Source organism: Bombyx mandarina, chromosome 24 (genome assembly GCF_030267445.1).
Source record: "Bombyx mandarina strain Sakado chromosome 24, ASM3026744v2".
NCBI lineage: Eukaryota > Metazoa > Arthropoda > Insecta > Lepidoptera > Bombycidae > Bombyx > Bombyx mandarina.
Genome location: NC_143230.1, coordinates 584,819 through 609,708, shown reverse-complemented (window position 1 = coordinate 609,708; position 24,890 = coordinate 584,819). Strand labels below are relative to the sequence as shown.

Sequence of the window (24,890 nt, the reverse complement as noted above, 5' to 3'; positions counted from 1 at the left end):
CTTCTCCCTAAGTGATACGGCGTGAGACGACGAGGTCATCGGTTCCGGTGAGTGATTAGATGATATTTTGTTAAAACAGTACATACGGCGCCGCGGATCGCGACACATGTTCGACGGGCCCCTCGTGCTGGTTTCCGGAGCCCTAGGCCGCCACGAGGGCGCTGGGTTCGGATCGAACAACTATTTCAATTTGATTATATCAATTTATTTAATCATCGTAAAACACTACAATAACGGTTCTCATAATAAATTTTGTGTTAACAAGCGTCCAATTTCAAGATCCAATTTAGAACGAATGAATAGTGGGGGAGTGGGAGGGTTGGGGGGGCGGGTAGGGGGCAGGCCACACTCACAATATGTTGAGCTGCATCTGCCTCCTCAGGAGTGCGTTCTTCTTATTGACTAGGTTGAACCATTGCGACATCAATTTGTCCTCCTCCTGTAAGATATATTACTATATTTCCAGAGCACACATAACTATTTAGACACCACGGCATACAGATGTGTACTTAATGTACTTAATGTACACATGTGGATGCCGTGTATATGTATATAATGGTTGAAGGTGTCGTGGCCTAAAGGATAAGACGTCCGGTGCATACGTTGTAGCGATGCACCGGTGTTCGAATCCCGCAGGCGGGTATCAATTTTTCTAATGAAATACGTACTCAACAAATGTTCACGATTGACTTCCACGGTGAAGGAATAACAATCACACACACAATCACAATCACAGGTGTAATAAAAATCAAACAGCAACATTATTATTTTGGGTAATAATAAAAAAAAAAAACATCCCCGCACCAGGATCTAAAAATTATAAAAATATTGTTTTTTTCGTAAATTTTCGCAGTTTCAAACATGAATTTATGAAAATTTGCGTTACTGTTATTGGAACAAACGTTTTTATTTTATTGCCCTTATAGGCAGACGTGTACACGGTTCACGTGATGGTGAGAGGTTACGTCGCCCACGGACATCAGCATGACAGTGACAGAGCCGAGCCGCTGCCTACCGAAAATTTTGTTTAAGTTAAGATTCCACTTTGTAAACGCATCGTTCAAAGTAATTATAAATGTGTAATTTAACCAGCGTTGCTATAACAATCAAAATCACTGTTCACGACGTTTAGGGCGAGAGAGGGGGACGGGGGAAGGCGGCGGGAGGAGGATGCGCCCGCGGCCTAAGATTCGTGTTCGTCGACAAGCAGCCGTGACACGCGTCAATCTTTGTTAATAATATAATGTATTTTCCAAGTATTTAAATAAAACTATCAAAATTCTGTCATGCGTAGTTTCTTCTTCACCATCGTCATGAACAATCACTCACTCCTCAAGGTTTACATATGGCGGGGAGTACTCCTCACCCGTGGTCAGTAGTTTGAAGTCGTCGTGGCCTAACGGATAAAACGTCCGGTGCATTCGTGTTGAGCCATGCAAAGGTGTTCGAATCCCGCAGGCGGGTACCAATTTTTCTAATGAAATACGTACTCAACAAATGTTCACGATTGACTTCCACGGTGAAGGAATAACATCGTGTAATAAAAATGAAACCCGCAAAATTATAATTTGCGTAATTACTGGTGGTAGGACCTCTTGTGAGTCCGCGCGGGGGGGTACCACCACCCTGCCTATTTCTGTCGTGAAGCAGTAATGCGTTTCGGTTTGAAGGGTGGGGCAGCCGTTGTAACTATACTTGAGACCTTAGAACTTATATCTCAAGGTGGGTGGCGGATTTACGTTGTAGATGTCTATGGGCTCCAGTAACCACTTAACACCAGGTGGGCTGTGAGCTCGTCCACTCATCTAAGCAATAAATAAAAAAAAAATAAAAAAAGTACATATAAGCGATAGTGACTATTTGATCACCTTTACCTTTAGCAACGGGTGGACTTAACCAGAGACCCAACGCTGAGTGGTGAGTTTCGTATCGCTTGCTACAGGTGACGCTAAATTAATTTTTCCTGGTGTTGCAACTCTACGATGCCATCTTAAGCATATCCGCAAATAACAGTACTTACTTCAACGAATACACTACATTTATCTAAACGACCTGTTTATTACAAATTCTAATTCGAGAACGGTAGATACAGTACGTACACACACAATTCTAACTTATATCTAGATACTAGGTGTCTAGTCCCCACGGGGGGGCCGGAGGGGGGAAGGTGGGGAGTCGTGGGAACTAGACCAAGTTACCGGCTCGTCGGCACTGTGCACACAAGACAAGTATTTGCTCCATGTTCTCTGTGAATGAAATTTAAATTTTACTCTGACTATTTACTGTGAATATTGAGATGAAAGTGTCAGGATGTGAACTTAATTAGAGACGCGGTATGAATGGGACAGGAAGTGGGGATCGCGCGTGTAAACCTCGCGGGAGTGTTGGGGCAGCTATAGCTTTTTTTTTATTGCTTAGATGGGGAGACGAGCTCACAGCCAGCCCAATAGACGGGGTGGTGGTACCCACCCGCGCGGACTCACAAGAGGTCCTACCACCAGTAATTACGCAAATTATAATTTTGCGGGTTTGATTTTTATTGCACGATGTTATTTATTCACCGTGGAAGTCAATCGTGAACATTTGTTAAGTACGTCTTTCATTAGAAAAATTGATACCCGCCTGCGGGACTCGAACACCGGAGCATCGCTACAACGTATGCACCGGACGACTTATCCTTTAGGCCACGACGACTTCAGCTGTACAGTTGCAAGTCCTTCTCAAGGGAGTCGGCTATATTACTAGACTGGTGGGTCGTTCATACCTCGGTGCTGTCCGCGGCCTCCATGACGTGCCGCAGTTGCTTCTCTAAGGCAGCTGCCTTGAGGTCGATGGCGGCCTGCTCTCGCTCCAGTGCTTCCAGCTCGCTCTGGATGTACGAGCCGGACTCCTTGCCCTGCTCGGGACGGATCGCGGTTCAGTGTCGGCGTCCACTGATCTTATTATACTTACAACAGCGGTCGGGGACCTTTTTCTAATTATTACCCCAAAATATTTTTGTGTAAGTTGATATTAATTAACCCGTGGCAAATAACAAAAAAAAACGAAATCGCTTTATTTTTAGCATCTTTCATATTATTATAATGCCCCCATGATAATTTTGAAAATAAAACAATAACTAAAAATTTAACGATTCTAAAGAAGTTTCACTTCAATATATACTTTTTACTCACAAAAGTTTCATTCTTACCCCCCTCCCCCCCAAAATTTCAATTTACCCCGGTTCCCCGACCGCTGACTTAATGTTAAATTTTTCCAAATATCGAGTGAGAAAGAGGGAAAAGAAATATAGACCTCAAGTCTCAAGTTTAGTGACAGGATCGACGTTGTGGTGTCTATGTGTCAATTACCACACAAAACCAGGTCATTTATCTGTCTAAGCCAGTGATGGGCAAAGTACAGCTCGCCGAGACTCCATCCATCCTAAGCATTCTAGTCAGCATTTTGGCGCGCAAAATAAAATCTGACGTTTATAATTGAGAATCTTCGAATTTTTAATGAAAGCTCCCATTTGTCAGGGGCGTTCTGAGCTTTCATTATCTCATAATTAACATGCCATCATTATAATTATCTCGACGGTCTGTCTTTTCAGCTATCTATCACACGCCTCACGTCTCACACGACAAGGCGTAACAGTAAAAGGTATTTTGTTTATTAAAAAGCTTTCATACAAAATGCATTTTTTAGATAATTTTGGCCCTACTCTAGAATTTCTTAAGCTTTATGGCCCGCCATTAAAAACGTTTGCGCACCACTGGTCTAAACAATAAAAAAGATAAGCAGTACCGTATTTTAAGGGCAGTCAGGTTTTTTTTTATTGCCCTTGTAGGCAGACGAGCATACAGCCCACCTGATGGTGAGTGGTTACCGTCGCCCATAGACTTCAGCAATGCCAGGGACAGAGCCAAGCCGCTGCCTACCGCTAAAGTCAGAGCAAGCGGGTGTACCTCGTCCGCGGCGTGGTCCTCGGGCGACAGGCTGTCCACCAGCGCGGTGAAGGACTGCAGGGGGGACCGCCGCGCCTCGTCACTGCCCCACGAGTTACTCCTGGTGCTCTTCGCGTCCTCGCTCTGTCTGTCCTCTGGAAACATTACAACGTTCTAGTACACTATAGTAGAATTATTGTCCGTGCAGCTTGGATCATAAAAAATCGGAGCGGTGAAGCGAATATTTCGCTCTCTCTTCCACTCACGAGCCTTATGGACGGGCATAGTGATGCACATTATTGTTGTCGATAAGCGTTATCGATAGTGTATTATTTAGTTAAGTCATTTTGTGGCTTAGTGATAAAAATGAAAGTAAAAATCACTAATCGAACACTACAGCACACATCGCCGCAGCGAGTTAACGAGGACGGCAGAAATTAACACTTTGTAACTTTTCGGGATCTATTCTTATTTCAGTGAAAAAATTTAACATATTGTTGATAACAACACGTACAAATATTATTTGGAAATTCGTTTTGATACAAAACAAAAGAGTAGCCATTGTGTCACTAAAGAAATTCAGAGAGCGAATGCATAAAAACACATTTCTCTTCGACATAAATGTACTATAATTTGCTGGTAAGTACAAATGTCTCACCACTCTTCGCATACTACCCCGCCGCCGCGTACCTGCCTTCGATGACTTATTTGTTTTTATAGATAATGGCGTTGCGCCCGCGCAACATTCTCACCGCCCTAGTCGGGCTGTTTTATGACCCAAACTGCACGGACAAAATAATTCTACTATAGGCACGGCTGCCCCCCGCGCGTCCCCCCCTCCCCCACCTGCGGCGAGCTCGTCCAGCACCGACTGTTTGCTGATGATCTCCACGGCGCCGGCGCGGGGCGGCCGGGACGGGGACAGCGGCGAACTCGGACTGCAATCAATATCATTATTATTATTTATTTTTGTCCTACCTAAGCTGATACCCTTGAGAGGCTATATCAGCGGAACCTTAACAAGTAGGTGAGCTCACGGGGCTCAAACCTGAGGACGTTGCTAACACGAACCCTAGCAAGAGCCGTGCCTTACAAAATCTACCACCGGATCGGAAACGCGACCCACTGAGAAGATCCGGCGAGAAACTCAGTGGGACGTGTCTGAGGGTTAATTTACTCAAGAACGATGACCGGTGCTTGAGGTACCTAGAAGACCGTTAGTGGATCGGGAGGATCCGAGATGTCGTGTTTTGGGCGACGTCGACTGCTTTCCATTCTGTCCGCAGGATCGGGAATGTAGTTACCGGCGGCCACGATGAGAGGGTTCTCGTGTCGTGCCGCTTTATCGAAGTGGAATATAATTATTTAATCGACTAACACTCAACCTCCTTTAACGTTCAAAGAATTTAGACAGGCAAGTTCATCCTAACACTTTAAAAGGTAGAGCTTTTAATACCTGACCAGTCCAGCTTTCGCGTCGGCTATGAGCTTCCGCGCGCGCTCCCGCAGCATCACTTGTCTCTCTTCCTCCGTCATTATCTGTAAGTACATAACAACGAGTTTATTTAAACTACATAGTTTTAATTAAATCTATTTTTTTAAGTTTCATTTTTTATTCAGAGCGATAATTGAATGAATGAATGGAAGATCTAGTAACATTCTGCGCATTAAAATCATCAATTTAACATTCATGGTTCATTAACTTTTTATTTGAATATCAATTTACACTTAGACAACTATTTAAAATGTTTGTGGCTTCGATTAATTTATATTCAGATATTAGCGGACCCGGCAAACTCCGTAGTACCTCAATCGATAAATGAAAAACCTAAACTTTTGTATAAAATAAACATAAAACAAACAAAATAAATCCGTCCGACGGGGGACACATCAAAGGAAAAAACAAAATTGTTATTTTTATTTAATTCCGAGCATTTTCATCTATTATCTACCTTTTAAACCTTCTCTGGACTAACACAAATAATTCAAGACCAAAATTAACCAAATCGGTCCAGCCGTTCTCGAGTTTTAGCGAGACTAACGAACAGCAATTCATTTTTATATATAACTATATATAGATTTTTGTAACTACAACAAAAAAGCACAAATATATTTATATATTTATAAATCACGACGCGCCTAGGCGGATCCCCTAACCAAACAATCGACGGACTACTTATCGTCAATTAACCTCAAACCATCCAACTCAAACCGCAGGCAAAGCTAGTACAAGAGCCACGTACCTTCTTCGGACTCAAGTCGCCATTCTTAACGCCATTGAGTTCTTTATCCTCCTTAGAGTTCTGTCGCCTGATCCTCTCTTTCTCTCTCGCCTCCCTCTTGGTGGCCTCGAGCAGCTGTCTCGCTCGCTCTTTGAGCTCATCGTGCCGCGACAACAGTTGCTGGCGGCGACAACGCGCGCGCAAGCATCGACCAATCACAGCGAAGCGCAATGACGCATTGTCCAATCACAAGCGTTCGATCCAAGCCGCCACGCAACGTCAAGCGATGTCGATGGGTACAATGAAAAGAAATGATGATTTGACTTTTCGAATGTCAGTTACAATATTCGACTATTTGATTGTTTTGTTTTACTGCATATAATAGTGATTCTGGCGACGGTACTTTATTATATTCACAATAATTATTTATACATTAATTATATTCAATGGAAAAGTGAAACAAAAAACAAATCAAAACAAAAAAACACACGCACACACAAAACACGTACATGAGAATTGTATTGAAATTGGCGGTTTAATTCCATTTCTTTGTACATTCGTAATTACGAATATTTACCGAAGCATCACTTAAGTATATATCCTTCGAGGCTAACTTCCATTAAGGGCTACTTTCAAATCGTTTCCAATGAAATTAAGCCGCGGAACGCAATTTTGAAATTAAAACAAGCACTCTAAACTCAAAACCTCGCCAGCTCGTCCCGTCCCCCTCGCACGCACCGTGGGGGGACGCGCGTGCGAGGGGGACGGGACGAGCAGAGCGCGCGGCGACACTACATTTTGTTGAATGGATTTAGTACTGACCGGAGTGGGCTTGGGCAGCTCTGCGACCGGCGTTTCCGGTTTAGGCTCGGCGGGGGGCGCCGGGGGGGTGAGGGGGTCCGTCGCGGCCGGCTCCATGCGCGGCGGCTCCGGCGCGGGCTCCGCCGCTGTCATTGTACACATTAGTCACTGCGGGGCACGTGGACCCGGGCCGGGGGCCCAGCGCCTGCCGGCACAACCGCAGCTTGAGTAATGCGGCGCGGAGTGCCGGTGGCCGCGCGAGTATAGAAATTCGACCGTAATCATTGACAACTTTTTTTTTATTGCCCTTGTAGGCAGACGAGCACACGGCCCATCTGATGGTGAGCGGTTACCGTCGCTCATGGACTTCGGCAATGCCAGGGACAGAGCCAGGCCGCTATCTACCGTTTAATACTCTCCACAAGCCCAGTTTGAAGAAGGACATGTCATAGCGCTCGGGAAACACCGTGGAGAGGAGCACCTCACGACTCAGAATCATGTTATCTCACATTTTCCTCATGGGCTGTTCTTGATTGACGCATCGAAAAAAAAAACCTATTTCCACAATAAAACGTCACGGCACTGGAGAGCACTCACCTGCTTCCAGCTTCCCGTTGCTTCGAGGCTCGGGCGTCCCCCGGGGTCCCGGCTCGTCCTCCTCGTCGGACCCAAAAGGATCGGTCAGTTCCTTGCGGGTCATCAGCTTTTCCGGCCGAGCGGGTAGCGGCTGCGGGAGTTAAGATTGGCATGGTTCATATTGCGTTAAAAATTCCAGATAAGGTCGGAGCCAACCTTCAGCGGGAGTCTCATCACCGGATCATCTTTTTTTGCAATACAATTTGACTGACTCGGTAGTGCAGTTAACGCCCATTGGCTGTTGTGCCGAAGGTCATGGGTTTGATTCCAACATCGAGCTAACATTCACGTGATAAGCAAAATTGTATATATATACATGTACGAGTCATGATTCGTACAGGGCACGCGCACATTCACATCAGCACTTTGACATCGCTTTACTCAAACCGTAGACGTAGTAGTACACGTCCAGCACTCATATACAGCGGTACTCACCACATCAACATACATAGATAGAATTAGTTATTTGCTAGCGAAGTACATAATAAACGGATATTCTTTGACTATCAGTGTTTTTTCCTATCTAAATCTCAAGTTGTGTACGCCACATTCAGCAGCGCATACATTTTTATGGTCCTTCGAGCCGGATATGAATCAGCGACCTATGGATTAAGATTTAAGTGTACGGAAGTGTGTATAGCGGCCTTTATCCCTGCAGCACAGATACTCCTGACGCGGGGCGGAGCGCCCGCCGTGTGCTCCCCGCTGCGACAGGGCGGCGGCCCCCAGTACGCCCCCTGCTGCTAAAGGCGTTTACTGGTACATTATATTTAGATGATCTATTCGTGACCAGCGGCACCGACCTGGTCCGTGTACCAGGTGGGCGGCTGCTGCTGCTGCGGGGACAGCACGCGGCCCAACAGCGCCCGCACCCCGCCGCGCTCCGGACTGCCGCGCTCCTCCACTCTATTCTTCTTGTCTTCTAGTTCTTCAGACCTGTCCAGCAAAATGTTCATAAAAACTCAATCATTATTTAGGCTTATAAGTTAGGACTGCGGCAACGACTTAATAACATCAGTCTGTGATTCTACAGAGCAATAACAGTGTAAATAACCCGAATGGTGGTAAGACGTCTTGTGAGTCCGCGCGGGTAGGTACCACCATCCCGCCTATTTCTGCCGTGAAGCAGTAATGCATTTCGGTTTGAAGGGTGGGGCAGTCGTTGTATACTTGAGACCTTAGACCTTATATCTCAAGGTGGGTGACGCATTTACGTTATGAGATCCAGTAACCATATAACACCAGGTGGGCTTGTCCACCCATCTAAGCAATAAAAAAAAGAATGAGAATAAAACTCAAGTAGCTCACTTGGGTCGTGCGCGGTCGGTCCTGGAGCGGCGCGTGCTGATCTCGCGGCTGAACAGCTCGGGGGGCAGCGACTCGTCCGTGTCGTGGCGCCCCACCATGTACGACGACTCCGTCTCGTCGTTACCTGCGGACGACAGACGCGTCAGTCGACGGCGCACGAGCCCACGGACCTCACCCAACAGCCGCACTCACCCAGTTGCTCCACCTGCAGCTCGCCGCCCGTGAAGTGCGCCCGCAGTTGGAACAGGTACGTCATGATCTGTGGAATTATTTGAAATGATACCATCATGTCGTTTTTCCTTTTTTTTTTTCTACCTAATCTGATAGCCTTGAGAGGCTATATAAGCGTAACCTTAACAAGTAGGTGAGCTCGCGGGGCTCAAACCTGACGACGTTGCTAACACTGGCCCTAGCAAGAGCCGTGCTTAGCAGGATCTACCACCGGATCGGAAACGCGACCCACTGATACGATCCGGCGAGAAACTCAGTGGGCGGTGTCTGAGGGTTAATTTACTCGTCGAGCCTTTCGTCGCAAGCAACAGGTTCGACGAGAACGATGATCGATGCTTGAGGTACCTAGAAGCACCGTTAGTGGATCGGGAGAATTCGATATGACGTGCGTTTTTACCATCGCACCGCCCGCCAGTGGAGTAGAGTTCATCCATACTACCTGGAGCCACTGCATTCATCTACAGTGCGTTTCCAGAGGTCTTTTTTGCCACGTACCATCCGGCTATGGGATGAGCTCCCCTCCACGGTGTTTCCCGAGCGCTATGACATGTCCTTCTTCAAACGAAGCTTGTGAAGAGTACTCAACGGTAGGCAACGGCTTGGCTCTGCCCCTGGCATTGCTGAAGTCCATGGGCGACGGTAACCACTCACCATAAGGTGGGCTGTATGCTCATCTGCCTACAAGGGCAATAAAAAACATACAGATTCAGCGTCACGCGGAGGTACGGGGGCCGGGGACCAACGCCCTAGGATGTCTCACACGTGACGGTTATTTTTGAAGAAAAATTAGTTAATTTAATTTCTTCGATAGTGCAATTGCGAATCCTTAATATGTTTGGACATATCATTCGTAATGTAAGCTCATTGGAACGTTTAGTGGTTTAAGGAAGAGTAGACGGTCAACGTTCTCGCGGCCGATCATCCACAAGGTGGACAGACTTGATTAAGTCATCTACGAAGTGTTCCCTTACTGAGTGTACACGTACCGCCACAAATAGAGAGAGATGGAGAAGTTTCTCAAAAGCCGCAACCAAGCATTAAAACATACGTAACCACGACCACTCCGCCAGGACTGAGAAGAAGAATTTCTTCAGGTGTAAACGTGTAACAAAGATGGCTTACCGTTTAGCAATTGTGAAAGTGCAAAAGTGTACTCCCTTGTCGGGTTCCATCAAAAACCCCACTTGAAGTATCAGTAGCTTAAAAGAAGTTTCCTTGAATGTCACCCCACTGAACCTAGTTTTTCTAAGGATGTAATGTATGAATGCATACGCACGGCCAGCCGGTCGGGCGCCGGACGCGCGCACACGTCGGCCACGGCCAGCACCTGCGGGATGCCCAGCGCGGCCCCGGCCTCCAGCGCCGCCCGCACGTGCGCCTCCGCCCCCTCGCCCGCCAGCGCCGACAGGTCGCTGGGGACCGCCGTTACGAGCAACTCCTCAGTTTTGAATGTAAGCTATCCCCGAGGGTCCCCCCCACACTACTCCTCTCGGTGGTATAAGACGTCTTGTGAGTCCGCGCGGGTGGGTACCACCACCCTGCCTATTTCTGCCGTGAAGCAGTAATGCGTTTCGGTTTGAAGGGCGGGGCAGCCGTTGTAACTATACTGAGACCTCAGAACTCATATCTCAAGGTGGGTGGCGCATTTACGTTGTGGATGTCTATGGTCTCCAGTAACCACTTAACACAAGGTGGGCTGTGAGCACGTCCAACCATTTAAGCAATAAAAAAAGCAATGTCCAAAAGGAAACTCAAATATGTTATTGTATAAGTGTCAATCGAATATGATTCTCTAGAGTCAAAGGACATTTTCGCTAATATTTGTTTTTCTTCTTCTTTCAACCCACAGACGTCCACTGCTGGACACAGGCTTCCCTCAAGCCTCGCCACGGGTCGTGGGTCCATATCGTGCGATGTCTATCCACAGGAGAGCTATATGACCTCGCGGCAACGGGCCCCGCCGTGCTGGGTTCAAATTATTTTAAATTTGGTCTTTAACGTGTCCAAAATATATTGGTAAAGTGATTTTCTAAAATTCATAATCTTCATAAAGATACAGCAAATACAAGAAGCAGATGTTTGGAGCGTCGGGTCGGAAGATCGGATTTCGGACCAGCTCTGGCCCTTTTAGATATATACGCAATTCTACAAGCACACACGAGATTGATGAAGATTTTATTTGGAACTCAGAACATAAAGCAGAGACAGACAGAGACAACGCTCTACGAAGCCGACATTAGCCGACCGACTGTTTCCCAAGGTCGATGTGCGACACTTAACGGCGGGGCTGTAATAACGTCACTGGACCTCACCACGTGCCCGGAGTACAGAGGAGGATCAGATCTCATCCATAAGACTCCAGTTTTCAATCGAACTTAGTTTTCATAGTAGGATTAACAGGGTACTCACATGAGGTCTGGTCGGAAGTGATGTATGATGGCGCAGAAGGCCAGCCCGGACCTGAAGCTGGTGGTGAGGTTCGTGACCCGGCAGGTCTTGTAGTCGCGGGTCACCGCCTGGCACCACTCCAGCAGGTCTTGGACCTGAAACGTAACGGAGCACTATGTTGACAGCTTTGACTAAGACCAGTCACCGTCCTTAGCGAATTAACCCTCAGACACAGCCCACTGAGTTTCTCGCCGGATCTTCTCCGTGGGTCGCGTTTCCGATCCGGTGGTAGATTCTACGAAGCGCTGCTCTTGCTAGGGCCAGTGTTAGCAACACTCCGGTTTGAGCCCCGTGAGCTCACCTACTAGTTAAGACTACGATCAGCTTAGGTAGGGAAAAAAAATGACTAAGACGCAGGCATTAGTTAGCCGTGACCTCTAGGATCCATTGACTTCACAGCCTAAATACGGGCCTAGAGCCGACCAGGTCTCCACGGGTCACTGGTATATACCATCATCGGGGGGCGGACCCCGGGTGCGGTCCCCGGGTGTGCACTTGGTGGTAGGACGTGATGAAGCTCACCGGCGTCTTGTCCTTGTGGAACCTCCCCGGGAGCAGTTTGTCCAAGTCGGCGGTCGGCGTCTGGTCACTGTCGTAGCTGTTCTCGTCGTCCTTCTCCAGCCCGATGCAGTTGAGATTCGTCTTTAACTCCAAAGGCTTAAGGTTTCTTTTCGTTATCGTCCTGGGCTTCAATACTAGAGGCTTGAATTCCGTTTTATCGATTTTCGGAGTGGAAGTCACGGAATCGATTTTGGGTAAATCGATTTTTATTTTTAAATCGAGTCTGTCCTCTCTGGGCACCGGGGTGGTGGGCGAGTCGGGCGGGGCCTGCTGCGGCGTGAGGTCGAGGTTGAGGCTCTGCACGCTGCATGGGGTGCCCGCCAGGTCGCTGTTCGTGAGGCTCTGGGTCATCTCTTCCATTTGCTGACGGAAGTCCAACATCTGGAAATTCAATAGTGCATCATGTAAGTAGACACATTCACTTGATATTTTAAGAATTATAAAAATAAATAGATTGACCATGAAATTAAAGTATATTTTTTTTATTGCTTAGTTGGGAGGGCGACCTCACGGCCCACCTGGTATTAGGCGGTTACAACGTAAATGCCACCACCTACCTTGAAATATAAATTCTAAGTTCTCAGTATAGTTCCAACGGCTGCCACCCTCCAAACTGAAACGCATTACTGCTTCACGGCAGAAATAGGCGGGATGGTGGTACCTACCCGCGCGGACTCACAAGAGGCCCTACCATCAGTAAAATATTAATCATTATTTGATTTGTAAATGTATTGAAGTGTAAGTGGGCTGGTCCGGTGACGTCACCTGGCGAGTGGAGTCATCGGACAGTGTGTAGTCGTCCTCGTCCAGGTCCTCCAGCACGGCGATGTCGGAGTTGTTGTTGACCGACAGCAGACTGACCAGCGACTGCATGTCCTCGTCCCTGCAAGCCAATAGCGGGGCTTGAGCCTCCCTGAGCACTCGTGAGCACGCATTTCGTTGCTAATGCGATTGATATTAAGCAACTGGACAGCCGATAGATGGATCTATCAAGCTGCAGTAGCATGCTGTAGTTATTCGTTTGCATAAATCGTTCGTGAACACGCGTTGCTTATTTGTAAAAAAACCCTCATTCGAATGCCAAAATGTTTTTTTTTTATTGCGTTTGTAGGAAGACGAGCATACGGTCCACCTGATGGTAAGTGGTCACCGACGCACATGGACGTCAGCAATGCCAGGGGCAGAGCCAAGCCGCTGCCTACCATACCATGATCTTGGGAACCAAGCATTGACCACTATTGAGGAATGATAAAGAGGAAACTCGTACGTAGCCTGTCCCTCTCTGAGCAGCACGCAATGCAACGTGAGCGACAGGGAGGCGGACACAATCTTGTGCGTGGTGGGCTCCAGCCGCAGCAGCAGCGGCCGCTGGGACGACTCCAGGCTCGCGTACTTGCGCATGTTCACGGAGCACACGGCCAGCCGACGCCGCTTGCCGGTCATCGACACCTGCAGGCGAAAATGGACCTTAAAGTAGTCGTCATTAAATTTTTTTTTTTTTTTATTGCTAATTGGGTGGACGAGCTCACAGCCCACCTGGTGTTAAGTGGTTACTGGAGCCCATAGACATCCACAACGTAAATGCGCCACCCACCTTGAGAATAAGTTCTAAGGTCTCAAGTATAATTACAACGGCTGCCCCACCCTTCAAACCGAAACGCATTACTGCTTCACGGCAGAAATAGGCAGAATGGTGGTACCGACCCGCGCGGACTCGCAAGAGGTCCTACCACCAGTAATTCTATACAAATATGAGGGAACTTTTACACTATCGAGAACGTTAAAAAACTCGCACTAAGCACACTGGTCACCCAGTAGCCGAAATTCGACTATAAGTATTTGAATGTATAAAGGACAATGCCCAAAATTGAGCCAACTTTATGTCAAAACTATTTGTACTTGAAAAACTAAGCCTTATTTTTTTACGTTGTTTAGTTTATGTATCAACATTTCTTTCGCCCTTTTTTTTTTTTTTTTTTCCACATGAGAAAATCGCCGGATCCCCACCCGCACGGCAGGTGGGGTATGTGGGAGTCGAACCTCACTAAAAACTCCTGCCGCTCACAGCCGGCGCCCTACCCCGGACCGGGTGGGAACCCAGTCGGAGCTATTGAGACGGCGGGACAGGGTTTACGCAGTGCACATTACATCCATCCCGCCGTCCCCCATACGCCGGACCTTCGTATTGCTGGCCGTCGTGTTGCTGGCGGCCGCCGGTTCCCTCGGTCGACGGGCCAAGAGCCCGATTGATAGCGCCGCGCTACACCTTCCCCCGGAGCGGTCGGGGGAACGCGACCTACCACGCCGCCCCACGCCTAGGTTCCTCCCCGCACAAAGCGGGTGGAGCCCGAAGCCCTTAGGGGGCCGGGTTACGGACGGGTTACTTTCGCCCTGGCATTGTTTTACAAAAAAATAAATTACTTATTTGATAACATCCCAAAACTTAGTGCCATAGTTTTTAAATTCGCCAATAGGCAAAGGGCTTAGCCCATACAGCCTTATAGTAAACCTATATGCTGCCAAACGAAAGAGTTGTCTGTGACTTGAACAACAAATTAAAAAATAATAACTAATGGTTATAATTCACAGACTTTTTAGTTTATTTTTGTTCAATTCAATATTTATATATTGTAATAATAATTATTACTTAAAACCATGAGTTATTTTATTTAATATTTTTAGATATTAATGATTCCATTAGTAAAAATCTCAATGGCCTACCATTACTCTATTCTTATTATATAATATATCATCATATTATGATCAGAGAGTTTTGGCAGCAACCCGAGTGAAGCGTCACTTGAAGTTTTATTTTAATGTTTTTTTAATAGTTTATTGTGATGTATAATATATAAATTGGGCGTTGTTTTGTGTATTAAACGTCAATAATCGTTGTTCACGATTATTGAGGCATTGGAATAAAACTGTGGCTAACATAGCAGTGAATGTTTTTTTTTTTTTTTTCAAGATAAAAGATCTGCGGAAATTCATGCTCACTCAATGAGCTATTCATCGAGTTGACGTCAGAACTCCCAAAAAGCAATAAAAAGAGATACACCGGCTTTTTATTGACATAAAAAAATATAACTACGACAGACTAGGCTGTATAGGCTACGCTCTTTGCCTGCTTGTTGGCGAATTTAAAAACAACAACAACAATATCGTTGTCGGCTTCCGGATTTTCATTTCATTTTATTATTATTATGAGGATATAATAATAATAAAATGTACGTAAGGGCTTATTTCTAGCAACGTTAACCAAAATTAACTTATTTAATACTGTAAATAATGATGAAAGCGATTATTGATTTCGAAAAAAAACAATTAACAACTTAATGTTAGCTGCAGAAAAAAACAGATTTCTCTTAAACCTGGGTGAGAATATATAAATCGTTTTCTGAATATGAAATGATCATGACGCGACAACTTTTTTTAGGGGCCCAAACGCCCATAGAAAATGGGCATTGTCCTTTGAAAATTATTATTGGTTCTATTGTCAAAGACTATTATACTTTATTAATCACAAATTTCGCAAAGACTACACTTTAGAAAAATAATATTAACGACAAACAATATTAATCTTTTTTTTAAGGGATTTTATGATCTGGTAACTAAGACCTTTAAGTCATGTTTTATTTTCATTTTTAATCTTATTTTTATGAAAAGTAATATGGAGTAAAATGAAATGAAATGAAGATGATTAATTTGAGACATTAATGAACTGGGATGAAATTTAATGAACTGGGATGAAATTAAATGAAATGAGATGAGATAACATGGATGAAATAGAATCTCAGTAAAATTGTGGTCATATACTGAGATTAATATTAATCTATTCTCAATTTAACCACAGACTATAAACAATAACAAAATTTTTACAATAAACAAAGAAGTATGCGTGTGTGAGTCAAATACATGGTAGTGTGTCTATGATTTTTCATTGAATTAAGGTTTTTTTAAGCATAATTTAAAAAATAGCATTCTACACTCCTCTATACTAATACTTCTATACTAATATATAAATCTACAGTGGTTTTTACGGAGGTTCCGTTATAACTACTGAACCATGCATCCGATTGACTTGAAACTTGGTATCCATGTAGGAAATACATGTACTTAATGGATAGGCTAATATAATATACGAGTGTTGGACTCCCTACACCAGTGGCGGAGGCGTTAATGATGACAATCTTTGTGGGGGTGAGAAATAATAATGTTAATTTTAAATGCACAGCGAAGCGAACGGGCACAGCTAGTTCTCTATAAGTGTGGCCAAATACTCATAGAACGCTGCTGCCCCTAACCCGCGCGTCCCTCAGCCACCTTACTTCACCCGCGGGAGGGAATGAGGGCTCACTATGAATGGTCAACCTGCAAACTTTAAGCACTCACATCCTCCAGTACAAAAGTCCAGTCTTTGTCCTCCAGTTCATTAGTGCGCGAATCCTTGAAGAGAGTGACCGCCACGGTGTGATTCTCTGGTAGATTGTATATCACCGATCCCCTGACAACAAGAAACAAAGTAATCACTTCTTACAAATATTCTATCAACATGGTATTTTACTGGTGGTACCACCACCCTGCATATTTCTGTCGTAAAGCAGCAATGCATTTCGGTTTGAAGGGTGGGGCAGTCGTTGTAACTATACTGAGACCTTAGAACTTATATCTCAAGGTGGGTGGTATAGATGTCTATGGGCTTCAGTAACCACTTAACACCAGGTAGGCTGTGAGCTCGTCCAACCATGTAAGCAATAAAAATAATAAAAACTGGCAGCAGATAACGCCCATGCGCCCAACGTCCTTCCTCAATACAGATTTATTTATCAGTCGAACCGTTGAGGCGACAAACTCAGAATAATCAACTCTCGTGCTTACTTCAAAGGGTCCTTGAGAGTTGGCTCCCATTCTAGAGGCTCGCTGATGACTCTCCGAGATCTCCGCGTCCAGACTACACTTAACTTATTAGGTTTCCTGAAAAAGAATCCAACGAGATTAGAATGTTGCCTTGCACCAATTTCTCAGTGAATGAGGCAAAATATCATCGCTATATTTTTTGTTGCTTTAGCCTTTCCTAAAGTGGGCGATAACGCCCCCTTGTGGGCGCTGCGGGTCTAAAGGGGGGGAAGACACCCACAAAAAAATAAGGGCGTTGTATAGAGGCTTGGGGGGCGATTTGTGATTTCATCTAGGGGGACTCTTAGACACCGACTGAGCTTGCGCTATAGAGGTTTTTAAGTAGGTGAAAAAAGGGGAGCGCTAAAAAATAATTTATTCTCAACGTGGGCAGTAGACAAAATAAGTTTGGGAGCCCCTGCTTTAGACAGACTAGCATACTTCATATAAGGCGTATAACAGCAGTGCTTTTGATTCACAAGCTTGTCGCTTGTCCGCCCTCGCCTGTCGGTAGCTGGTTATCAAAGTAAAATTGAATGATCAATTAATTAACCCATTTTTTGTTCGAAGACCTTTGCACAGCCTTTACATAAGCAGCAATGTTTTAGTTTTAGACAACGCAGTTTGGCTCCGATATTCATATCAAAGCAGAGTACGTATCCTATTAAGACATCAATCCTGCTGTATGATAGCAACTTAAACGGCCTTTTGTGTGTTTCTAATCTGCATACATCCCTAGAAATTTAACGAATAGGAGCCTACAGACATCTTGGTCGGGATAGTCATTCTCCTTACTAGGCCGTTGCATTCACATGGCATTTGATGTACAGTTTCTACATAGTTATCTACAGGATTACGGTATCTCTCATCTGTCCAGATGACGCGGATACGAACATGTGGCAAATCCTACCATTTGGGCGAGGTCTCCAAGTCGACCCTGTGATACGAGGCGGTGTACTGGAACTTGGCCGCACGTTTGTTGACGCGTTGCAATCGCTTCCAAACTGACGCCATTTTGTTTCTGCAAAAATAAAGTTACAACGATTTTGATTTGTACGTGCTTTAATGGAAAGACGATCTCGGAGCGCATCGAGAACGTAACATACAGCGTGTATGCCACCGCCCAAATTAAGAGTCTTTGTGGAACAACATTTGTCTTATCCTATAGACGTCAGACTTCGAAGCAAGGCAGCGATACAACGCACACATGCTCTTTATCAGTGAAAGGACGAACTGTAGAACCCAGATGTGTACCATTACTCTGACTATTTCGGCCACACTGGCAAGGTTTTACAATTAAAACCTCATGTCTCAAAGTGGGTGACGGCATTTACAGCATAACCTTTCGGCTCCGTCAACACTTAGCACCAGTATGACTGTGAGGTCGTCTAAAAATATATATAAATGAACTCATAAGTGCAATCCGAACACGCCTTTATCAAGGACGCAGTTATCTACGCAGCAATGTGGCTACTGTAACGGATGCATCATAAACATATTACCGATAATATTGTAATATGATATGTGTTACATTGAGACTGAATTAAAATAAATCATACGTCAACCTATACCTATATATGTGTGAATAAGATTGTGAATAACAAGTGTACAATTTCCAAAAATATTCCAAATTGAGTGAATATGCGGAATCATTTGGTATCACCAGTATTTTTCTCATAAATAATGTCAAAAGAGCGTAGATTAGTTTTAGTTTTTTTTTGTTTACCTATATTTTGATTAGTATGTATACTATTAACCAATTTAATACATAATTTTATCTTACTTTAAAAGACGGATAATGTATTTGATAAAAAATAAAAAATAAATGTTGCAAAAATGATCAATATTAAAAAAAACTAAAATGTGGTGTCGTGGGACACCAGGTAGGAACGAAGTTCCTTCGGCTAATATAGAATCGACACAATTTGCAAAAAAAAAGAAGGAGAAAGAGAAAGGTATTATACACTACTCGCTTGTGTATACGACTGTCGCGCTCGCGCCTGCGCACGTCTCATTTAACGGTTTTATTCCACGCACTTTTTTCCACGGATTTTTTCTTACGGTTTTACTATCACATTTTTTTCAGTTCGGTCGCGCAGCAAATTCCCTATCCCCTCCAAGCCTGCCGTAAGGAACTTCGTTCCAATATAACATGTTAAACCTTTAAAACACTCTCCAGTAAAATCAGTAAGTTTTGAGATTATACAGTTTTAATGCGAGAAGACGATTTGTGTAAAGATATAATTTGTAGCTTAGCTTTTTTTTACTGCCTACTTTTTCAGACGAGCTTCCGCCTTCTGAAGAGGAATAGTCACTACCACCATGGGCATTATTAACGCGACCATAACCCCGCCGCAGTCTACGCTAAAATTTTGTTATAGTTCTTAGGCCATAGTGTTCGAAGAATCCTGAAGCACGAATTTAATTTCACAGCTTTATGATAATAACAGAAAAACGAAACTGCAATGTTTTTATTAATTAATACGCTCTTATTAGCTTCAGACGTAGGTACATTAATATGTAAGGAATCTTTGATCATGATTTTGACCCCCTTCAAAACGTCGGATTAACTCGAAATTTCGCATACTTATTAAGTATTATTTTTACTGGTGGTAGGACCTCTTGTGAGTCCGCGCGGGTGGGTACCACCGCCCTGCCTATTTCTGCCGCGAAGCAGTAATGCGTTTCGGTTTGAAGGGTGGGGCAGCCGTTGTAACTATACTGAGAACTTAGAACTTATCTCAAGGTGGGTGGCGCATTTACGTTGTGGATGTCTATGGGCTCCAGTAACCACTTAACACCAGGTGGACTGTGAGCTCGTTCACCCGTCTAAGCAATAAAAAAAAAAAAAGTACCGATGACAATTGAATATTAAAAAAAATAATGAAAAAATTGAAATTCAACTAAAAAATGAAATATAAATAATATTTAAAAAAAAACGGTTTAAACGCTTTTTTTACAATAAAATCATTTTTTCTTACACTATTTTTAATTCAAATTGATTACAAATTTATTTTCTATTTTTTAGTTGGATTTTCTATAAAAGCGTTTTTTTTTTTTTAACTATTATTTATTCTTATCTCAGTCCGCACTACATATCTACATAATATTAAGATGATCGAATGTCAAATGAGTCAAAATGAAGTCAAGAGTTAAATTCATCGAACGCCTACTATTTCCACTGAAGGTGTAATAATCATACCGAAGGTGCCATACAAAAACATATCGTATTTCCTAGCCGCCACAATACATTATTCAAATACAGATCTTCTGTTATATCACGCCTTTTTCGTTCATTGCGTGATACAATGTACCTACCTACTTTTTGTGAATCATTCAGAACATAGTGGGACCACGAGTGCAGCGTCAGCCTAGCAGAGCTGATATGTTCAACGTAATGTGGAAAGTAATAAATGGAGATTGTAGAGGATATGGTGAATACGCATCTTTCGCATAAACTTCCATCTGATGTCCCCACAGACACAGCCCACGGAGTTTCTCGTCGGATCTTCGCAGTGGGTCGCGTTTCCGATCCGGTGGTAAATTCTGCGAAGCACTGCTCTTGCTAAGTTTAGTCTAGCAACGTCGTCAGGTTTTATTGGTGGTAGGACCACTTGTGAGTCCGCGCGGTTGGGTACCGCCACCCTGCCTATTTCTGCCGTGAAACAGTAATGCGCTTCGATTGAAGGGTGGGGCAGCCGTTGTAAGTATACTTGAGACCTTAGAACTTATATCTCAAGGTGGATGGCGCATTTACGTTGTAGATATCTATGGGCTCCAGTAACCACTTAACACCAGGTGGGCTGTGAGTTCGTCCACGTGAGCTCACCTATTTGTCAAGACTATCAACTTAGGTAGGAAAAAACCTGTGATGTTTCAAACTGGACTGCAGCATTTAGGATGTGTACGCCCCTTGACAAATGTTAGCCGATAGCACATATACTCTTCCAGCGAAATCGAAACTGCTAATAACCAGACCAAAAAACCTTCATGATACTCTATATAACCGTCAGCGAACCCGACCAACATAGTACGTCTTAAATCCGAAAATTACATATTTTTTTATAGGCCGTTATGATCTTGACCATATTGATCAATTAAAATGAAAAAAAGTTAGAACAATATTCAATTGTGAATCTAAATAATTCTCGAAACCACTGGAACACACAAAAAACATCTAACACGTTCGAGACGTTTAAGAGGAGTTCACTAACATACACTCGGAGATAAACTATATTATAAATACTTATATTAAGATATGTTATGACCATTATTCATAAAATACGCGAACTTCAAGCAGCTACTCTGATTCTCACTCAAATATAGTTCTACGCTAACTGGAAATATGTAAAATATAATGTTTTTTATTTATTTATTGGGAACAAATAACGCACGGTCATCCAGTCCCAAATAAGGATTTCCTATGCTATACGAGACTGACATACATACTTGACGTTTTAATATATACATATACTAGCGACCCGCCCTCGCTTCGCTTCGGAAACTGTAATTTATTATTGATTTCTCCACTATTTAATGGAGGTTGTTATACATATAAACCTTCCTCTCCAATCACTCTATCTATTAAACAAAACCGCATCAAAATCCGTTGCGTAGTTTTAAAGATTTAACATACATAGGGACAGACAGATATAGGGACAGAGAAAGCGACTTTGTTTTATACTATGTAGTGATAGATAACAAACACCCAGACGAACAGACGAACAAACCTGTTCATCACACGAATGTTTGCCCGATGTGGGAACCGAACCCACGACCCTCGGCGCAAAAGTCAGGGCCGCTAGCTACTGACCACCGCGTCATATTGGATAAGTTGTTAATTGATATTTATGTGCACATATATTATGCAGCATAAATGTGTATTTATAACAATCGTAAACATATAAAGGGAAACTTCACTATTAATTACTCCTAATATGAAATATCCGAGATAAATCAAATTTCAAATTAGTTTTTTTTTTATTGTCCTTGTAGGCAGACGAGCATACGGCCCACCTGGTGGTGAGTGGTTACCGTCGCCCATGGACTTCAGCAATGCCAGGGGCAGAGCCAAGTCGCTGCCTACCGAAATTATGATAAAGGATCCTCGTTAGTGAGTACTGATATGTCAACAAGAGGGCCCGCTATGTTCTTGACGAGTGCGTGACCACATTGACTGCCAAGAGCTTCCTAATCTCTGCCTCCTTCAATAAATTCAAACTGCTTAGATGGCGTCGCGCCACTAGTTGAACACACACGCAAATTATACACGTGCCCACAGTGAGCGTGCCCGCTGGGAGCTACGGCGCGCACGTGCGTTTCATATGTGGACACTAGACTTATATCCGAACATGCCACAGAGCCCTTTAGCTAAGTGAACAAACACTATTACTCTCGTACCCATATCATTAATCACACTCAATAAACACAGACAAAAAATAATTATATTAGAGGCCACATACATTTTTTTTTAAATCGACACAAGTTAATTTCGGTCAAAATAATAAACACATTTGACCTCAGCAAGTACAATTATAAACATTAGCGTTTATTACAGACTGCAGACTGCGGAGCGCGTAAACAAATTGTTCGAGTTTATTTATAGTTTTAAGATGCAACAACATTTGTTGCGGGATTCGAATGAGTCTGAACGCTTTACGTAAAAACAATCTATAATCACACTTTGGCATTAAGAAATTTTTAAAAGAGCGGGTCATTTGTGCCGTTATGTCGAACGTCCTGGCCAAAATCACTTGCAATAACATTGATAGCTTGATAGCTATGGTAACGCAAGCGAGAGTTTGAGAGAAGGCATATCGCTTGGATCGCGACGAGGCAAAGCAAAGCCGCCGTCGCACAAAACATGTCTTGTCGGATTCCCCGGATGTACTCTCGGTGCTTTTAGGCTCTTCAAACACCAGTCACCGTCCTCGTCAAACTCGTCGACTCCAACGAAGAGTTCAACGTGCGAAATAGCCAATTTATTTATTTTATTTTTTTCCCACACCAGAAAATCGCCGGATCCCCACCCGCGCGGCAGGTGGGGTATGTGGGAGTTGAACCTCACTAAAAACTCCTGCCGCTCACAACCAGCGCCCTACCTCGGACCGGGCCGGAGCTCAGTCGGGGCTACTGAAACGGCGGGACAGGGTTGACGCAGAGCACATTACATCCATCCCACCGTCCCACCGACGCCGGACCGGCGGCCGCCAGCGACACGACCACCGGTTCCCTCGTTCAGCGGGCCGAGAGCCCGCTTTGATGGCGCCGCGTTACACCTTCCCCCAGAGCGGTCGGGAGAACGCGGTCTACCATCACCCGGCTTCCTACTGCGGGTGAGCGTGCAAAGCACGCCACCCGCGAAATAGCCCATAGACACAACCCACTGAATTTCTCGCCAGATCTTGTCAGTAGGTAGCGATTCCGATCCAGGGTGAACCCGTGAGCCAGTGAACAAGATGGAACTTAAAGTTGTATTAAGATAATTCAAACTTAACTTAAAATCAAACATAGAGAAGTCATTTGCCCTTTAAAAATTCACAAACAAAGCCAGCATTCAGTGATGCTAATTAATCGAAACACAAATACAAAGTATTATTAACTGTCGATCTCAAATTATATTACTTAACAATCCTCACAGATTTACAAGACATTTCCAAACTTTTGGTATCGATATTAACCTTGTAGCTTTTAAAATTTCCGTGTGTAGATGTAGTTAGTATTTCTTTAACAGACTTTAAGCTAGATATTTCATATCCTTATAACATATTCATGTCTACACTCTTTTTTTTCAACATAATACATTATGTGTTGTAGTCAAGGCCATTAAAATGAGAGTTCACAGTCAACCTGTTGTAAGGTCAACACAGCAGTTCACCTGGATCAGTTTAAGCTCTGAGGTTGAAACTTCCATTTGTTTGATATCCTAAGCAGTACTTCTCAGCTGGAATGTGCAAATGCAGAAATTGGCAGTATGTTCTTACTATTACCCACGACCACCAGTTTTACCACCATACTATTACTACTGCTCAGTTGGCCATTAGCCTTGACTAAATAATATGTTTAATTTTTTATTTTTTTATTGCTTAGATGGGTAGGCTCACGGTACTCCTCTTGTTAAGTGTCAATTGGAGCCATAGACATTACAAACATAAATGCTGCCAACCACCCAATCACCTTGAGATATGAGTAAATTTGAGTCTTCTAGTACAACAACTGCCCTAACTTTTAAACAGAAACACTACACTGATTGGGGAACTAAAAACTAAATTATTCTACTCCACTATCTAACAATGAAATGTTTAAATGTGAAATCAATCATAAAACTGATTTATTTTGTGCTTAAAATGCTTCTTATTTAATAAATAATGTATTAATCATAATATATATTTTGAACTCATTTTGAGGAAAATGTGAGGAATCCCTTATATGAGGAAAAATAATTATTATCATAACAAACACATTTTATAGCTACAATATTAATTTTGCAAATACTAAGCCAATTAACCTATAAATAAATCGAGTAGTGTATTGCATGTATGCCTTTTATAAAACTGCTTCAATATATATCAATGAATATCCAGTAACCCCTTAACACCAGAAGGGCAGTAAGCTCAACTGTGGTCTAAGCAAAAAAAAAAAATTAAAGATAGAAGAAAAATTTATAAAGAGTGAATAAACATATTACTTTTTAAAATAAATTTTCAGGCACAAGGAACTTGTAATTGTTTACAATTAATTTTTTTTTTAATAATCTGAAATTAGCCTGTTTTGTTGCTGAGAATATTAATTGTCTTTTGTTGGTTTGAAGTCTAGATATCATCTACTCTATATTATATTCTTGGAAAGGTTAATACTATGC

At 43.5% G+C, this 24,890-nt stretch overlaps 1 protein-coding gene across 3 annotated transcripts in view; it reads right to left on the bottom strand.

Annotated features, from left to right (window-relative positions):
- Window positions 1–24,890, bottom strand: part of Ehbp1 (Eps15 homology domain containing protein-binding protein 1) — a 29,556-nt gene that overhangs the window by 3,995 nt on the left and 671 nt on the right. For 2 of the 3 annotated variants that reach the window (XM_028181352.2, XM_089738092.1), the window contains exons 2-20: window positions 17,940–18,050; window positions 17,012–17,107; window positions 16,526–16,637; window positions 13,401–13,582; window positions 12,899–13,016; window positions 12,095–12,514; window positions 11,534–11,667; window positions 10,401–10,536; window positions 9,086–9,152; window positions 8,894–9,017; window positions 8,389–8,521; window positions 7,547–7,676; window positions 6,971–7,095; window positions 6,170–6,328; window positions 5,383–5,465; window positions 4,773–4,864; window positions 3,948–4,081; window positions 2,765–2,896; window positions 354–439 (exon numbers count right to left, since the gene is read on the bottom strand). In XM_028181352.2, coding sequence (XP_028037153.2) covers window positions 354–439; window positions 2,765–2,896; window positions 3,948–4,081; window positions 4,773–4,864; window positions 5,383–5,465; window positions 6,170–6,328; window positions 6,971–7,095; window positions 7,547–7,676; window positions 8,389–8,521; window positions 8,894–9,017; window positions 9,086–9,152; window positions 10,401–10,536; window positions 11,534–11,667; window positions 12,095–12,514; window positions 12,899–13,016; window positions 13,401–13,582; window positions 16,526–16,637; window positions 17,012–17,107; window positions 17,940–18,043 — 2,567 coding nt within the window. In that variant the 5' untranslated portion in view covers window positions 18,044–18,050. The remainder of the gene's footprint in view (window positions 1–353; window positions 440–2,764; window positions 2,897–3,947; window positions 4,082–4,772; window positions 4,865–5,382; window positions 5,466–6,169; window positions 6,329–6,970; window positions 7,096–7,546; window positions 7,677–8,388; window positions 8,522–8,893; window positions 9,018–9,085; window positions 9,153–10,400; window positions 10,537–11,533; window positions 11,668–12,094; window positions 12,515–12,898; window positions 13,017–13,400; window positions 13,583–16,525; window positions 16,638–17,011; window positions 17,108–17,939; window positions 18,051–24,890) is intronic. The other variant, XM_028181365.2, reaches the window with a different exon arrangement.